At 45.1% G+C, this 17,520-nt stretch overlaps 1 protein-coding gene across 1 annotated transcript in view; it reads left to right on the top strand.

The window, feature by feature from the left end:
• The first annotated feature begins 14,668 nt into the window (after window positions 1-14,668).
• The window catches only part of SRSF9 (serine and arginine rich splicing factor 9), a 51,926-nt gene continuing 49,074 nt past the window's right edge, over window positions 14,669-17,520 (top strand). Inside the window, exon 1 of the mRNA XM_033955432.1 lies at window positions 14,669-14,932. Within this exon, the coding sequence (XP_033811323.1) occupies window positions 14,745-14,932 (188 nt within the window). The 5' untranslated portion in view covers window positions 14,669-14,744. The remainder of the gene's footprint in view (window positions 14,933-17,520) is intronic.

The raw sequence follows: 17,520 nt of genomic DNA, 5'->3' as shown, positions 1-17,520 counted from the left end.
ACAGTAATAGTTTTCTGTTTTTGGGTTTTTTATTTGTGCTTAGGGTGCGCTTGTTCTCTTGAGTTATCTTCATTGGTTCCAGGCCCACCTCCCTTCTGTTTTCTTGAGTATCGCAGTGTACTATTGGAGCGAAGGAATTCTGTAGAGGTAATATTAGTGAAGGTGGATGTTTCTGTGTTACATGTCGCAGTCTTCCTGAGCCTACTGTGAGCCATTTATTCCTGGGCTGTTTTATTCTTTGAGGTAGAGGTGATAAGTTGGTATGATTTTGTGGAGCAATGGAAGCTGCTTTAATTGTATTTAATTGTTTGCAGAGCTCCTCCTTAATACTAGCAAGTTGAAGACAGATGGGGCAAGCCTTAAGCCTCCAAATAGTGTGTCTTGGAATTAAAGCACCACAGTGATTGCATAGAATAAAGGTCATTTTGATTGGTAGTGAAGTGACTTGATTTTAGTAGTCTTGATTATTTGGGTCTCTATATATGAAAAGTGGTCCCTGGGGTGGGTGGGACTATAAGTCTTACCCTTATTCCTATGAAGGGAAAGATGAAATAAGATTTAACAGAGGAAAGAGAAGGGTTTATTTTTTTGTGTGTTTTTTGTTTTTTTTTTAAGTAAGAAACAGGGAGAAGGAGAAGAGAAATTAAGCAGATATAATGCTGAAAACAGTGAAAAGAGCAGAATATGAAATGCTAGTAACTTAGCTTTTAGAAGTTCACAGAGCAGCCTTGTTCACAGCACTGTCCCAAAGATAATGCAATTAACCTTAGTAATAAATCAGAGCCCCTCCCTTCTACACCTATTCAGCAGAAAACAATGGCTGAAAACTAGTAAGTCAGAAATACAGGCTCTATACCAAATCAGTGGCTACCCTAAAACACAGAATTTTAAACAAAAATGCAGGCTCTATACCAAATCAGTGGCTACCCCAAAACACAGGATTTTAAACAGAAATGCAGGCTCTATACCAAATCAGTGGCTACCCTAAAACACAGGATTTATAACAGGATTTTCCCTACTTTAGTCACCCTGTGCCAGGATTTAATTAGAGTTAATATAAGTCTTACCCTTATTCCTATGAAAAGGAAGAGGAAATAATATTTAACAGAGGAAAATGAAGGGTTTATTTTTTTGTGTGTTTTTTGTTTTTTTAAAGTAAAAAACAGGGAGAAGGAGAAGAGAAATTAAGCAGATATAATGCTGAAAAACAGTGAAAAGAGCAGAATATGAAATGCTGAGCAACTTAGCTTTTAGAAGTTCATAGGGCAGCCTTGAGTCTCTGGTCCTTCTTCTGTAAAGCCAATATTTCTTTCTTTCTGCCTTTCATTGTCCTCCTGCCCCCCCCCTCTTTCTTTCTCTCTCCCCCTGGCCCACCTCTTTATTTCTGTCTTTCTTTCTCTCTCCCCCTGGCCTCCCTCTTTATTTCTGCCTTTCTTTCTCTCTCCCCCTGGCCCCCCTCTTTATTTTTGCCCTTCTTTCTCTATCCCCCTGGCCTGCCTCTTTATTTCTGCCTTTCTTTCTCTCTCCCCCTGGTCCCCCCTCTTTATTTCTGCCTTTCTTTCTCTCTCCCCCTGGCCCCCTCTTTATTTCTGCCTTTCTTTCTCTCTCTCTCCCCCTGGCCCCCCTCTTTATTTTTGCCTTTCTTTCTCTCTCCCTCTGGCCCCCCTCTTTATTTCTGCCTTTCTTTCTTTCTCCCCCCACAAAGCCATCATGCCGATTTCTCCACTTCCCCGATTCTTTCCCTACCCCCACCCCCAAGCCAGCAGCCGTTTTCTCCCTGCTCCTTCCCTGAGCCAGGCCTGGCATGTACAAGTGCCAGGTCCACAAGACTTCACCTCCAGCGTCAGTTCTAACGGGGAGGAAGTTCCAGGCCAGCCAGACAGCGATTGGCTGGCCCAGAACTTCTTCTCCGATGTTAGAATTGATGCCGGAGGTGAAGTCTTGTTGGCCCTGCACTTTTTCCCTGCCCACCAGCCCGCCTCACCTTTTGCCTCCACCTACCACACAGTTGCCGGCTGGGTTAAGGAGTGACTCTGTGGGAGAGCCGGTGCTGGGATGTGGTGGTTAGACAGAGCAGTGGCAGAATAGGGAGGGTGGCCGGCTGTGCACCCCTTTGGGGCGTGCACCCAGGCCGGACCGCCCCCCCCTTGGTACGACACTGATAATGCATTACTCAAGCAAAGCACATGCAACAGATTCAACACTGGACTACACGATAGGGATTGATAGCACATGGGAATTACCAGACAACAGAAAGGTATACTTAACAGCATTTGCAGTCTCCCTAGGCCTTGATTTTTCTACTGCTGATTTCCCTAGGATTCGTTTGTTTATGTTCCAGTTGTGTCAGAGGAGAAGCTTCCACCCACACACACACGCAATGCACGTAGGCTCCGGTGGCTTTCAACAAGTACTCTGAAACCTTAAAATGCGCCGAGAAGGTAAGGGGGAGGGAGGGAGATGCACAGACCGCACGAGGGGTGCCAAAGGGCAGTGAGGTGGCAAGATGGAAGGGTGGATGCTGCAGAGACAGGGACAGCGCGGTGAAGGGGACGGCGGAGATGGGGCGGTGAAGGGGATTGCGGGGACGGGGCGGTGAAGGGGTCGGTAGTCCGGTGACGGGGACAGATTTTTTCCCCATGTCATTCTCTAGTATTGAGGGAGGAGGCTGGAGGGAAGGGTTTGGTGGGTCAAGACTGCTGCTGCTGCTTTTAGGTAAATAGGGAGGGAGGGGGACTGGTGGGCAGGACTACTACCGTTGCTGCTTCAGGGGCTGGAGGGCGGGATGGACAGGCTGCTTGTGACCAGCCCCGGCTGCACTGGAGGTGATGTGGTTGAGGAAAGGCCCTGCCAGGACTGGCCATAGGCAGCCTGTTTGCAGCGCTGCCTCTGCTAACTGGCTGCCACTGCAGCTTCAGGTAGGGGAGGGAGGGGTGTTTGGCAGGTCAGGACTGCTGCCAACTGCTGCTTTGGGGCTGGAGGGAGGGGGTTTGGTGGGTCAGGACTGCTGTTGCTGCTTTTGGGTAAATAGGGAGGGAGGGGAGTTGGTGGGTCAGGACCGTTGCTGTTGCTACTTCAGGGGCAGGAGGGAGGGATGGGTGGGGTTTGTCCACTTAAAACTGCTGCCCCCTCCCTCCAGTGGCAGCAGTCTTGACCGGACAACCTCCCCCCATCCCTTCCTAATCACTCCTTCAGAAATGCCCCTTTCAGCTCTGGGGGCATAGCGGGATTTAGAGGCCTAAAATGTTCCTGGATACATCTAATAAAGCCATTTTGATTATTGGCACTTGGACGACCTGTCTTTAAATCATTCAAGTACCGACTTGGGCGGGTTTTCAGATGTATTTAAGTTTGGATTATGAGCCTCACAATGTTTAATTTGTAAATAGGGAAACATCACCAGAAAGTAGCTGATACAAATCTTGTAACTCCCCAGAAGGAACCATTTCATCTACATCTAAAAAATTACGAAACCTAAGTAAACCCTGTTTTTCCCAGTGCAAAAATACTACCCCTTCTCTATCTGCCTGAACAGTAGGCTCAGATCAGAGGATAAAGATTAAATACCTAATGGCCCTCTGTACTTCTTTTTCACTTTGTGCCAAATTCCCAACAAGTGATGAACATAGGGGTTATTAAGAACACCGCCCTTCAGAAGTTTCCCAGTGTGGGACACCCAAATCAGGTGTTACAATGGAGTAGCCGGGGAACATAATTGTTGTAACTAAACACTAGGTTTTAAAGAGGAAAACTCACAGTAAAAAAAAATTGCTTGAGTTGGGCAGCCCAGTAATACCACACCAAATTGGGCAGCCCTCTGTCTCCCCATTCTGTACCCTGCCACAAAATGGATTTAGCCAACCTTGGGGAATTATGCCCCCAAAACAAACCGGTGAAAATCTCATTTTAGGGTCTCATGAACACCCTTAGGGACTAATATATAAAGAGACTAAAAGAAAAATAACAAACGAGGTAGAACATTAATTTTAAGGACAGCAATTCTCCCCCACCAAGATAACTACAAATAGTTGCCATTTAGTTAAGTCAGACTAAATCTGACCCAATAAAACATCATAATACTGAGAATAGGGTCACTAGTAATTTGTACCCCAAGATATTTAATTTGGGTGGGGCTCATTTAAATAGGTAGGCTGATTTAAGATCCTCCTCCTCAGATGGTCAAGAGTAATTCCCAAAATTTCAAATTTATCATAACATTAAACCCTGCCACATGACTATAAGATTTTAATTCTGTCATAAGCATGAGCAAGGACTGCATAGGGGAGTCCACATAAAACAATATGTCAACTGCAAATAAAACCAACTTATGATGTTGAGCCCCTACCCATAAACCCAGAATATCCAGATTATCCCAGATCTTCTGAGCGGAAAAGGCAAAAAGAAATGGGGAAAGGGGACAACCTTGTCTAGTCCCCCTCTGAATGGAAAAAAAAACAGGGGAATAACCTCCATTCACTTTCACTTGAGCTAAGGGTGCTTCGTAAAGTTTCCAAATCCAGATATAAAACCTATTTCCCAATCCCACCCTTTGCAGAATTTGCCACAAAAAAATTCCATCTGACCTGGTCAAACGCCTTCTCCGCATCTATAGACAACAATAAAAGTGGTGACTAGGTCCGACAAGCACCCTAAAGTACATTTACAGTTCAGTTAATATTATCTCCCATTTGATGCTTAGGGACAAATACAGATTGATCAATATGAATTAAAGAAGGTAAAACCTAATTCTCTGTAAGTCCTGAATGTTGTTTTCAGATATGTGATGCTCTGGCCCTTCAGAGAAGGACACACTAAGTGATGAATAATACTAGATCTCTGGATGTCACCCTCTTTCTCCCCCTCCCCCTTTATTTTCTCTTCCTTTCCTTTTTCTCTTCTTTTCCATTTTCTTTTTTCCTTTCTCTCTTTCTTTGATGTGGACTGGTTGGTTGGATGGGTGGGTGGGAGAGGGGGGTTGTGGGTATAATTGGGTTGTATCATTATATTATCGATGATGCACATCAGGTTTAAATTTTGCAATATTTTGTGTTGCCTTATCGTCAATACAACACTCGTTATATATTAAATACCTTTCGGGTGGGGGGGATAGTTGAATCTTTACAGTTATGAAATTTGATATGAGTTCTTTGCTGTAATGTATTGCTGAAGTATTGTTCTCTGTACTTAGGTTGGCAGATTTCTACTTTTGAATTATCATTAATAAAAAATTGTTTGACACTAAAGAAGGTAAAACTGAGGTCAGATGGTCGGCCAAAACTTTTGCCACCTTCATATCAATGTTTAAAATGGAAACGGGCCTATAGGAAGTGCAAGAAGCAGGATACTTCCCAGGTTTAAGCAATACTGAAATCTAGGCTTCCCTTATACAGGGCGGCAACGAGTTGCCCGCCAGCAATCCATTACCTACCCGTACTAGAATAGTTAAGTGTACCTGATCCAGATAAGCAGATGATAAATCCTGCCCCCTCATGCTCAAGTTAGCATACAAAGCCTTATAAAAAGATCAGAATTCCTCTCTAGTTTCAGCATCTGTATAATACAGGACATTATCAGGCCCTTTGATTTTCTGGACAAGATGTGCAGCACGTTTCCCCCTTAAAAATCTTGCTAACATAGATCCTGACTTATTACTGTATTTTAAAAAATGCTGTTTCAATTGCTGACATTGAGATTCCAACTTATCAATGTGCAAGGCATTCAGGTCTGCCCGAGTTTGCTGCAATTGCTGCCACAACTCAGCTGAAGGTCTACGTTTATGTTGTTGTACCAAAAATACCAAGCCCTCTAGCAGATCCAAATGTCTCTGTGCCCTTTCACGTTTCTTCCAAGCCCCCCATTTAATAATGTGCCCCCTTAAAACAGCTTTCAAAGCATCCCAGAGACAACTATCAGATAACTTTCCAGAATCATTATCCTCCAGATATCTCTGTATAACCTATTAAGAGCTAGGGATTATACATTAGAGGTGAGGAGTTTGAGATATATATTGAGTTTGATATATATTGGTGAGAGTTTGATTTGTGATCCTCACAATAACATTCATATATAAAAACTGAGTGCTGTTTGGATAAACTCTTTAAGACCAGTACATACTTTTTGGTCCCCCAAAAGATAATCATTTAATTTCCAAAAGTGCAATGAAGTAGGAAGACTGTGTCTGAATTCAAGAGGGCCTGGGACAGGCACATGGGATCTCTCAGAGAGAGAGAGAAAGAGATAATGGTTACTGCGGATGGGCAGACTAGATGAGTCATTTGGCCTTTATCTGCCATCATTTTCTATGTTTCAATTCCATCTCCACCCAGATAGATGAATGATCAGAAATCAGAATAGGTTCTATGTGGGTTTCCTTAATATTACCCCAATATTGCTGCAAACACCAAAACAAATCAATCCATATATAAGTCTGTTTTGCATGAGAATAAAAAGTTAAATCCTCCTGAGTGAGATGCTGTAGACGCCAAACATCCACTAGTTCTAAACCACTTTGATAATATCCTTGATCTAGCGGTCAGACATGTGCTCCCAAGCCTCCAGAAAATCTGAGATCCAAACTCCAATCATCAGAGGAGTGTTGTGAGAGTTGTTATCATTGTGGCTTATTGGCAGGTACTGCAGAGCGGAAACTTGAACCTTGGTTCATCCTGAACTCAGAAAATCTCTGTCTGGAACCTGGAAAGGCTCTCTGAGTTGAGGCTGCTGTAGAATATTGATGAGAGTGCTGCAAGCCGCAAAAGGACCCCTGGCTCTGGCCTCTAGGTGCTCATGGTCTGCTATCTGGTAAAGATTTGAGCCAGCAATCCTGTACATTGGCCATGAGATCATCTAGACCAGGGGTGTCAAAGTCCCTCCTTGAGGGCCACAATCCAGTCGGGTTTTTCAGGATGATTTCCCCAATGAATATGCATGAGATCTATTAGCATACAATGAAAGCAGTGCATGCAAATAGATCTCATGCATATTCATTGGTGAAATCATCCTGAAAACCCGACTGGATTGCGGCCCTCAAGGAGGGACTTTGACACCCCTGATCTAGACCCTTGCCAAACAACATCTGTCCTCTAAAAGGGCAACTGTTCAGCATTCCTTTAGAGGTCAAATAACCTGCTCATTGTCTGATCCAGAGCATATAACAGGCGGCAATCGAAAAGGCTGATACTTTCCCCATGACTCTAAAAATTACATAGAGGGCATCCGCTATGTGGTATATTCATGCCAGCACAAGCTGAGGCAAGGGCTTAGAGTCCATAAGGCTATGGCTTCTTAGTCTAGAAAGTAAGGTGCATGCTAAAGAGGTCACAGCTGCAGCCTTAACACCTAAGGTAAAAGTCTCATCCCTCAAGGGCCATATCCACTCTGCGGCCCTGTGGACCTTTTGAAACCACTCCTCCCCCACTGGGTAGAGAAATGTTTAGTTACCTGGGCTACCAAGGAGTCCACTTTGGGTATAGCAAACATTTTCTGGAATTCCTGCTCCATGAGATACAGTTTAGTCATGATTTTAGCCACTCTCAGGGTGCCTTCAGGGGTCTCCCATGATTAAGACCCTCATATACTGGTGCCACGGAAAAGACATGGGCTGAGCCCAAACCCTGCTGAGTAGAGAACACTGTGAAGATGAGGTTTATGGAGGGTCTATTTTCAGTTCTTGGAGGGACTCAGTAATGATCGTGATCTCCATTAGGGCCGAGGATCTAAAAAGTCAGCAGACAGAGAATTAATCTCCCTAATCCATAGCTGATAACTCTTGGTCCTCTGAATGGGAGGCTGTGTCACCCATAAGGGCCCATCTGCTTTTTATCAGCTCTAGAGGCCTATGTAAGGGCTAAGCCCAAAGCTTCTGCCCCTCCTTCCTGTGCCACGTGGTTGGACATTATGCGCATAGGCGCTCTTCATGAGCGCTCTTCAACCAACCATCCAGCACAAATAAGGTTTGATTTGGGGGTATTAGGATCTAAGGACTCCATCCCTATGAATTTTGAGACAAAACAAGGTGTTTTAAGAAAGTTTGAGAACTTAAGGAAAAAAAATTGGAAAATCCATGATGGCTATGGCGACAGCATTTTTGCACATAAAAACAGCCTTAAATGCATCAGGGCCGATCAAAATGAACTCAAAATGGGATTTTAGAGAAGGGGGAACAAGACTCTACCTGTAAAAGCAGTCAAATCATAGTGTTTCAGATCCCCCTCTTCCCAATTTTCCTCATATGTTGTTACAACCTGTACTCACAAACCATGTGCAGGGAAAAGGGTGCTGCAGCCCAACTCAGCTCCTTGAGAAAATAGCTGGATCTGGAGGGATTTTCTGCCTCAATCCACTGGTCAGCTGTCATGCAGAGATCTTTGGGCTGCCAGTTGGACTGAACTTCTAGCCTCTCAGGCTGCAATGACCGCATTAGAGAAAGGTGGGGCAAAACCGCAGCCGGCACTATGAAGGACGCTATTAACGCCTAATAGCTTGCGCTCAAGGAAGTGAGCAAATACTGAGGGGTCCCAGAACCCTGAGCTCCACAAATATTCAGCAGGCCTGGCTGAACAGGTCACAGAAGGATGCACCTGCCAACTGCAGACAGTCTGCTCCTCTTCAAGCATGCATAGCTGGTCCTGGAGCTGCATAAAAACCACAAACATACAAAACACACTGTAAAAATCACCACAAAAATAAAGACATCTTCATGCTTGTCTGCAAAAGGAAAAACTGAAGAGGGTAGCAGAGACAGGGGAGGAGGAGGAACTGAAAAACTGTAATTGACATCTTCTGCAGAATGCTCTGAGCAGGCATGGACAACTCTATAGTTCAGCATTTATTTATTTTCTATCCCATTCTCCCCAGTGATCTGAGAACGGGTTACAGATTAATGGGTTACAATTTGCAATAGTTACAGTAAAGTTTTTATCCTAACTTGGCACATACTAGGGATCAAATACCAATATATATAATATATAGCTTACAGTTTACAATTTGCCATGTTTACAGTACAAGATTTTTATCCTAATGTGACACGTACCAAGGATCTAGTAGCAATATATACTTCTTTGTAATCCATCGGATAAGCATAGGGGAGTTAGGTGAAGAGGTATGTTTTTATTTTTTTCCTAAAGTTCAGGAGTCCTTCAAGGGATCTGATTTGCAGGGGCAGTCGATTCCAGTGGTTCAGTATGCACATTATGCATTGTATGGGACAAATAATGGGCAACACCAATGAATGGCTCCTGCTGCTTGGAAGATTATTTCAATGTTCACTGTCTCCCCAACAGGACCCATTTCACCCCTCCCGTTGGGGAGACAGTGCTTAAGATAAGTCTTTAAGTATTTGGCTTATGAATTGTGCACCAGTTTTAGAAAATAAAAACATATATTAAGAAGTTAAAAACATAAAACAATAACAAAAAGAGTTTAGATTTAAAGAGCTGGAGAGTTTTTTGGTCTATGATAGAAACTGGAACCCGATTGTAAGCAGACTTGAATTCATCCTGATTGGATTGTTTGCTGGGTTTCTGAGATCTTTTTTTCTCCAGTGTTAGCATTAGTCTTGAACTAATTAAAGAGGTAATTTTTGATGGTTAAATTACATATGTGGATCTCCATTTCCATCTATTGATGATTTGTAGTGACAAATAATGGGCCCCTTTTACAAGGCCGCTAAATGAACCGAAGCCCCTAGGAACTGAATGGGCTTCGGTGCACTGTAAAAGACCCCCAATGTGTGTAATAGTAACATAGTAAATGACAGCAGATAAAGACCTGAACAGTCTATCCAGTCTACCCACTAGTTATTCTCATTAAAAATACATGATTAAATTAACTTGCCTCTTCTTTGATATTTCTGGGCCATAGACTAAAGTCCACCTGGCACTGTCCTAGGTTCCAACTGAAACTCGCTACTCTCAGGCCTTCCACTTAGCCATCTCGCTCCCCTCCAATCTGTCCAGAATTGGGCTGTACGACTCATATGCTAGGAGAGCTGCTTTACTCACATTACTCCTCTCCTAAAGTTACTTCATTGGCTTCCTATCCATTTCCAAATACAATTCAAACTCCACTTACTGACCTACAAAAAAATGCACTCACTCAGCTGCCCCTCACTTATCTCCCCCTATGATCCCTTCCCCCCCCCCCGAACTCCACACAGCTGGTAAGTACCTCCTATCTGTGCCCTTCTCTTCAATTGCCAACTCGACTCTGTCCCTTCTGCCTTGCTGCACCTTATGCTTGGAACAAGCAGTCTGAATTCCTATGGTGGGCTCCATCTCTAGAAGTGTTCAAGGCCCATTTAAAAGCTTTTGACTCCTAACTCCTTTCACCTTGGGTTCTGCATCCTCTACCCTCTATTCATGTCTGTCTGTCCAAGTTAGATTGTAAGGACTTCCAAGCAAGGACAGTCTATAAATGTCAAAATGTACAGCGCTGCGCACATCTTTCAGTGCTATATAAGTGATAAGAAGTAGTAGTAACTGTAGAAGTTGCCATCTAAGCTCATTATCCCAGGACAAGCAGGCAGGTATTCTCACAAGTGGGTGACGTCATCCGATGGAGCCTCGATGCGGACACCTCACAAGCAGACTTGCTTGAAGAAACTCGAAGTTTTGAGTCGCCCGCACCATGCATGCGCGAGTGCCTTCCTACCCAGCGCAGGGCGCGTCTCCTCAGTTCTTTGACTCTCTGTGTGAAGTATTTTCACTTGTGCCTTCTTTCGATCGCGGTTTTGTGTTCTTTTTGTCACGAATCGCTGTTTTTTCTCTTTGTTGTTATTTAAAAAAAAAAAAAAAAAATTTCTTCTGTTCGTTCGACCGGGCAGGCCTCGTGGCCAAAGCCCTGCGGCTTCGATCTTGCGGCGGCTCTTTTTCAGCCTATGTCCCGGCCTGCAACCGGTTTTAAAAAGTGTTCCAAGTGCAAGTGCGCGATTTCCCTCATGGACCCTCATCGAAGCTGTCTTCGGTGTCTTGGGCCTCAACATCTGCCGAAATCGTGCCGGCCTTGCTCAACACTTAAGTCTCGTGCTTTTAAGCATCGTTGTATCCTGTGGGAACAGCTCTTCACCATGGAGTCTTCAATGGAGCCCTCGACGTCGAAGGGTGCTTCACCCTTGACCTCCTCTGAAGCTCTTCCGTCTTCCACAGCTTCTACTCCGAGCCTCATCAAACCTGCCTCGTTTGTACCAGCTCTGTCTTCGACGCCTGCTGCGATGCCTTCCTCTGTCTCTTCAGGTCAGATAGGGCAGCAGCCCATTCCCACGGTGGTGCTTAAAGTGCCTAAGGCTTCTAAGTCCAAGCACTCTCACACTGCCTCAAGGGAACACAAGGCCCGTGCAGGTGGTCCCGTTGGAGACGCAGATCCATCCTTGCCGGCTTCGTTCCAGACCTTGTTGGAGAAGCAGTTCATTCAGCTCTTTACTACCATGGGGCCGAAGCTTCTCTCACAAATCCAGCCTGGGCATTCAGCGGTCTCCCGCGAGGTCGAGCCGCCTCCTGTGTCTCAGTATCATGCACACTCTTTGCAGGGAGCAGAGTCTCTGCGAGTGTCTGGTCTGGCATCTGGGCACGGACAGCAAGGAGCAGATTCTTTGCAGTGCCTCCGTTGGAACCCTCACACTCAAAGCAAAGAGCAGTCTTTGCGAGTGCATTGAGGTTCCTCTTCTCAGCCTCCACTGCTTCGTTCCACAGCCTACAGCCCTATCCACTTTCTGGGGGCTTCGACTGGAGCATGTCCTCCTCGATCCTCGAGGCCTGCTTCGAGGCACAGCTTGCATCACAGATCGAGGCATTCTTCGAAGCATTCATCCAGACATGCCTCGCCTCACCGCAAGCAGCCTTTTTTTAAGTTTTCTCCACCGCCTACATTGACCCTTCCGCTTCCAGACCTCGAGGACCCGGTGGTTTCCATTTCTTCATCCAGGTCTCTTTCTTCGCTGGACTAAGCTGCCTCAACGTCCTTGAGTCCTTCTCGAGGCCAGGCTTTAGCAGATCAGCTGTCCTTTTCATCTTTCCTTCGTCAGATGGTGGTTGACTTGGATATTCAACTAGATACTGGCTCAAAGTTCTCCAAGGAATATCTCAAGACCATGCATCTCCCTCAACCTCCGGCTGAATCTCTCAAGCTTCCTCTCCATAAGCTTTTGGATCAAACCTTTGTCCGCTGTCTGGAAACTCCTTATTCCATTCCAGCTGTTCCAGGCAAATTGGACTCTAGATACAGGACAGTACATCATAAGGGATTTGACAACACTCAATTGTCTCACCAATTCCTTCTGGTTGAATCTTCTTTGAAAAGATCTCACCCTTCCCAGGTGTATGCTACTGTCCCTCCGGGAAGGGAAAGTAAAACGATGGACACATTTGGTCATTGCATCTACCAGAATTCGATGATGACCTCCAGAGTTCTCAACTATAATTTTCATTTCATCACCTATTTTGAGTTCTTTCTTTCCATTCTTCCAAATTTTATGCCTTATCTGGATTCTCGTAAGCACTTTGAGTTCCAAGAAGTCCTTGCATCCTTGTCACAACTCCGGCTGCAACTTCTTCAGTCATCCTATGATGCTTTCGAGCTGTCTGCTCGAGCTACTGCTTGCTCTGTGGCCATGCGATGTCTTGCTTGGCTCCGTACTATCGACATAGATCCTAACCTGCAGGACCGGCTGGCTAATGTTCCTTGCGTGGGCAATGACCTCTTTGATGAGTCTATAGAGGCAGCCACCAAGAAACTCTCGGACCATGAGAAGTCTTTTGCATCCATTCTCAGACCGAAGCCGAAGCCGACTCCTCCTCGTCCTACACACCCTCCTCAAATCTATCAGAGGTGTTTTCCTCCAAAGCAGGCTCCTTCTACTTGTCAGCCTGTCAAGAGGCAGCATCCCCAGAAGCAGCAAAAGCCTCAGCCACCTGCTGTACCTAAGGCTCCTCAGCCTTTTTGACTGTCTAGAAAGGAGCAGAACCTCAGTCATTCTGCCATTTCCCGTTTTTCCCCCTATCGGAGGTCATCTCCATCATTTTTATCACCGATGGACGACGGTTACTACCAACCTCTGGGTCCTTTCCATCATCACGGAGGGATACTCTCTTCAATTCCATCAAGTTCCTCCGGAACATCCACCAAGAGAGTATCCTTCCAATCCCTCCCAGACCGCCCTTCTTCTTCAGGAAGTTCAAGCTCTACTTCAGCTTCGAGCTATCGAGCCAGTTCCTCTAGCTCAGCAGAACAAGGGATTTTACTCCCGTTACTTCCTTTTTCTGAAGAAGACGGGCAATCTGTGACCTATTTTGGATCTCAGGGTGCTCAACAAATTTCTAGTCAGAGAAAAATTTTGCATGTTGACCTTAGCATCTCTTTATCCCCTCCTCGAGCAGAACGACTGGTTATGCTCTTTGGATCTCAAGGAGGCCTACACACACATTCCCATTCATCCGGCCTCCCGTCAGTACCTCAGATTTTGGGTGGGAAATCTGCATTATCAATACAGAGTACTCCCTTTCGGCCTGGCCTCGTCTTCCAGAGTATTCACCAAGTGCCTGGTAGTGGTGGCCGCAACTCTCAGGAACCATGGTCTTCAAGTATTTCCATACCTTGAAGACTGGCTCATCAAAGATTCCATGTCTCAGGGAGTAATGGTAGCGACCCAGTGGACTATCTGGTTCCTGCAAAGTCTGGGCTTTGAAATCAACTTTCCAAAATCCCATCTACAGCCTTCTCAGACTCTTCAATTCATCGGAGCTGTTCTGGACACAGTCCAACTCAGAACATTCCTTTCTCAACAACATCTGGAAGCTCTTCTCTATCTTTGTCATTCAGTGTCCTCTCGCCCATCCATCTCGGCGAGACACATGATGGTTCTTCTGGGTCACATGGCTTCCACAGTACACGTGACTTATTTTGCCAGACTTCACCTCAGAATACCTCAGTGGACCCTGGCATCTCAATGGACGCAGGTTTCTGACCCTCTGACTCGACACATCCAGGTCACTGGATGACGGCTTGTATCTCTTTCTGCTATGCCCAGGCTGGATTACCCCTTCACAGTAAAATCACAGCCCATAAGGTCAGAGCAATGGCAGCTTCTGTAGCTTTCCTCAGATCTACACCTATTGAGGAAATTTGTAGAGCTGCTACTTGGTCCTCGGTTCATATCTTCACTTCTCACTATTATCTGGATACTTTCTCCAGACGGGATGGACAGTTTGGCCAAACAGTATTGTAAAATTTATTTTCCTAAGTTGCCAACTCTCCCACCATCCCACTTTGGTTAGCTTGGAGGTCACCCACTTGTGAGAATACCTGCCTGCTTGTCCTGGGATAAAGCACAGTTACTTACCGTAACAGTTGTTACGGTAAGTAACTGTACTCTCCAGTCTATCTAACCATCCCGTTGTTTGCAGGATATCTACAGTAGAGTCTGGCATTAGCATTCTAATTAATGTCCTTGATGGGGGTGTGGACTATAATATAGGGTAAACAATCCTATTTAGGGGAAATTAAGCCTAGAGCTGGATCAAATACTGTTTTTGAATACACGGAAGAGAAAAGGAGCAGTGCAAACAACTTTGCTGCCTTCACTCTCCTAGTAAAATGGCGGAAACGGAAGCCAGCGCATGCCCGAGGCAACAGGGGCGCGCACGTTCCGAACTGCTCCTTTAAGACTGCCTCTTTTTACCCTCCGACACTGCGCAGGTGCGGGTGGAGAGCGGCGCGCTGTTGGTTGTGGCCTGTACTAGACGGACGGAGCCATGTCTAGACCCGCTTGGGGTAGGGAGAATTCGACTGAGGGGCGCATATATGTTGGAAATCTGCCAGCCGACGTGCGTGAGAAGGACCTAGAGGAGCTATTCTATAAGTTTGGCCGTATCCGCGACATCGAGCTCAAGAACCGGCAGGGACTCGTGCCCTTTGCCTTCGTGTGCTTCGAGGACCCCAGGTCTGAGGGTGGGGGAGGGGCAAGGGAAGAAAAGGCGCCTCCTGCGGAGGAGGAAGAGGATATTTCATTGGGGGTGGGGGCGCCAAGGCGCCAACGAGGTTGCGAGAGGACACTTCTTGAGGGAAGACGAGAGATGGAGGGGGAGAGGGAAAACGGGAGAGACAGGATGGGGCATTTACTGAGAGGGGATATTTATGTAGGGAACAATGAGGACGCAAGGTAGTAATACTTGAAGAAGGTGGCATTTCCTGAAAGGGATATTTCCTATCTGGGATGATGAGGAAGGAAAAAGGGGATAAGAGACAGAGGAAGGGGCATATCCTGAGGAAACCTCTGTGTGTTCGCGGGGGGATTATTTTACTGTGGAAAACCAGAGATGGAGGAAGTAGGCCTGCAATACTGAAAGGGAATGGTGGTGAGGAGGCAAATTCCACCTGAAAAGGGAGATGAGGGGGATGATAGAGAACATTTTCTGATGTGGGGGAAGAGGGAAAGGTTACTGGTAGATGTATGCATTCCCTGCCAGTGAATGTGATGGAGACAAAAAAAGTTAAAAGAAAAATCTCTGAAGAAAAATGGGGAGAGAATCCCTATTAACAAAGAGTTGTGTGGCAGAGATGGCTGAGGTGTGGTGGCAGAGATGGCTTTGTGCTGGTGGGGGACAGACCTTGTGGCCAAAAATTCTAAGGCCAGGGGTCTGTGGATGGAGGATCCTTGATGTGAGGAGGACAGTAAGAATGGGGCCTCCTTTACTGCCCCCTCTTTTTTTTTTTTTTTTTGCCTCTGTACCATTGTGATCTTGATTCTCCAGCCCCCAGTAGTCCTAGGGCCCTTAGTCTTGATCTTTCTAATCTATGTTGGTCCTCTTCAGCTCTCCCCATGATCAATTCCCTCTTGAGGCAGCTTCTCTAAACTCAAATCCAATGAGGTTGCCTTGATAGATTTTTTTTTTTTTTTTTTGGGGGGGTGGCAGACTTTGTCTACTGTAAATGGCTGCCTCTTGATGGTGGGGATCCTGTAGTCAAAGTATATAGATTGCTTTTTTTAAATTTGAGTAGTGGGAAACTGCACTTCATATTTTCACCCTCCTTTTCCTTCACCTAGGTAAGGGTAAAACAAGGACCTGACAGACCTCGCAGATCTAAACCCGCACGTCCTTAAAAATCTGAGGTCTGTGACGCTTGTAGTTAGTTTCTGGCTCTGACAAACTTCGGTGACAGTTTAGCGCTGACGGATCCATCTCAACATAGGGAGGGAAAAGTATTAGGATCTGTCAGTGCTACAATGTCATCGAGGTCTTTCAGAGCCAATTTACTGGGGCTGCAGGAAACCAGTTTAAAGTATTCGTTTTAGAGCTGCACTAGTCTCTGGCTCTGACGACCTCGGTGACATTTTAGCGCTGACGGATCCTAATACTTTTCCCTCCCTATGCTGAGACAGATCCGTCAGCACTAAATTGTCACCGAAGTCTGTCGGAGCCAGAAACTAACTACAAGCAGCACGGACCTCAGATTTTTAAGGATGTGCGGGTTTAGTTCCGCGAGGTCCGTGTTTTACCCCTTCCCCTTCACTTACACATGAAAATTTCTTCTATCTCTCATCTGTCTGTTCTATCCCCTCTTTTGATTTTCACTTGCACCTGCCCCTCACTTTGATCTTTGATTCCTTCCCTTTTCACCTTTCTGTAGAATATAACCTGAAGCCCATTTTGTCCCCTCAGTCTTCATGCTCTCCCTCCAATCCCTTCACATCCCCTTTGTGTAGTCACCTGCAGCAAAAGTAGTGGTGCCAGAAAGCTGACACAGCAGTAGTGAGTGACTTGTCCTGGTCTCTTCAGTTATGTGCAGAAACTATGCACGAATCAAATCCATGTGGTTGTGCTGTCTAACACTCCTGGCCCTAGGCTAGGGGCTGATAAGCTAGAAGTGATCTTTGCCTGCCAGCAGTTCTACTTTATTTTCACAGGGAAGCCAGAACTAATTTGTTTATTAGAAACTTTATATACTGCATAACAGCCTAAAAAGGATCCAAGCGGTTTACAATGTTTAGTTCACATTTATTAAGAAAAGAACTCCATTTAAAAATAGGAAAGGAAAGAATAAAAACAAAAGTTAATTTTTTTTCATAAAATACTATAACAATCACCATCTCAATAATAACAATTCTAATAAATGAAAATTCTAATAGTAAACAATCAAATCTCAATAAACCATAACTAATACATAAAGCTAAAACTTTTCATAACATAAATTAATCCTTGCATAAATACAGATTACAGGCCCAGACTCAATTCTTCAATTTGAGAAAGCCAATTGAAAAAAATGTGCTTTTATTTATGTATGATTCTTCTTTTCTCAAGTCTATGGGCAAGTTATCCCATAGCTGTGGAACTAAATAAAAGGATGCACAATTTCTAGTTGAAGCAAGATGTGCCTTCGCAATATGAGGAACCCTATTGTCATTCAAAGATTGTAATAAACGCCTTGGGGCATAAAATAACACCAAGTTAGAAAGATATGAAGGCTGTAGCTGAAATAATGCTCTGTGCCAACATCAGGATCTTAAATTTGATCCTAAATTCCATTGAT

The sequence above is a fragment of the Geotrypetes seraphini genome, chromosome 8, assembly GCF_902459505.1.
Source record: "Geotrypetes seraphini chromosome 8, aGeoSer1.1, whole genome shotgun sequence".
Lineage (NCBI taxonomy): Eukaryota > Metazoa > Chordata > Amphibia > Gymnophiona > Dermophiidae > Geotrypetes > Geotrypetes seraphini.
Note: the sequence above shows the minus strand (reverse complement) of the source record. Positions and strands in the feature narration are given on the sequence as shown.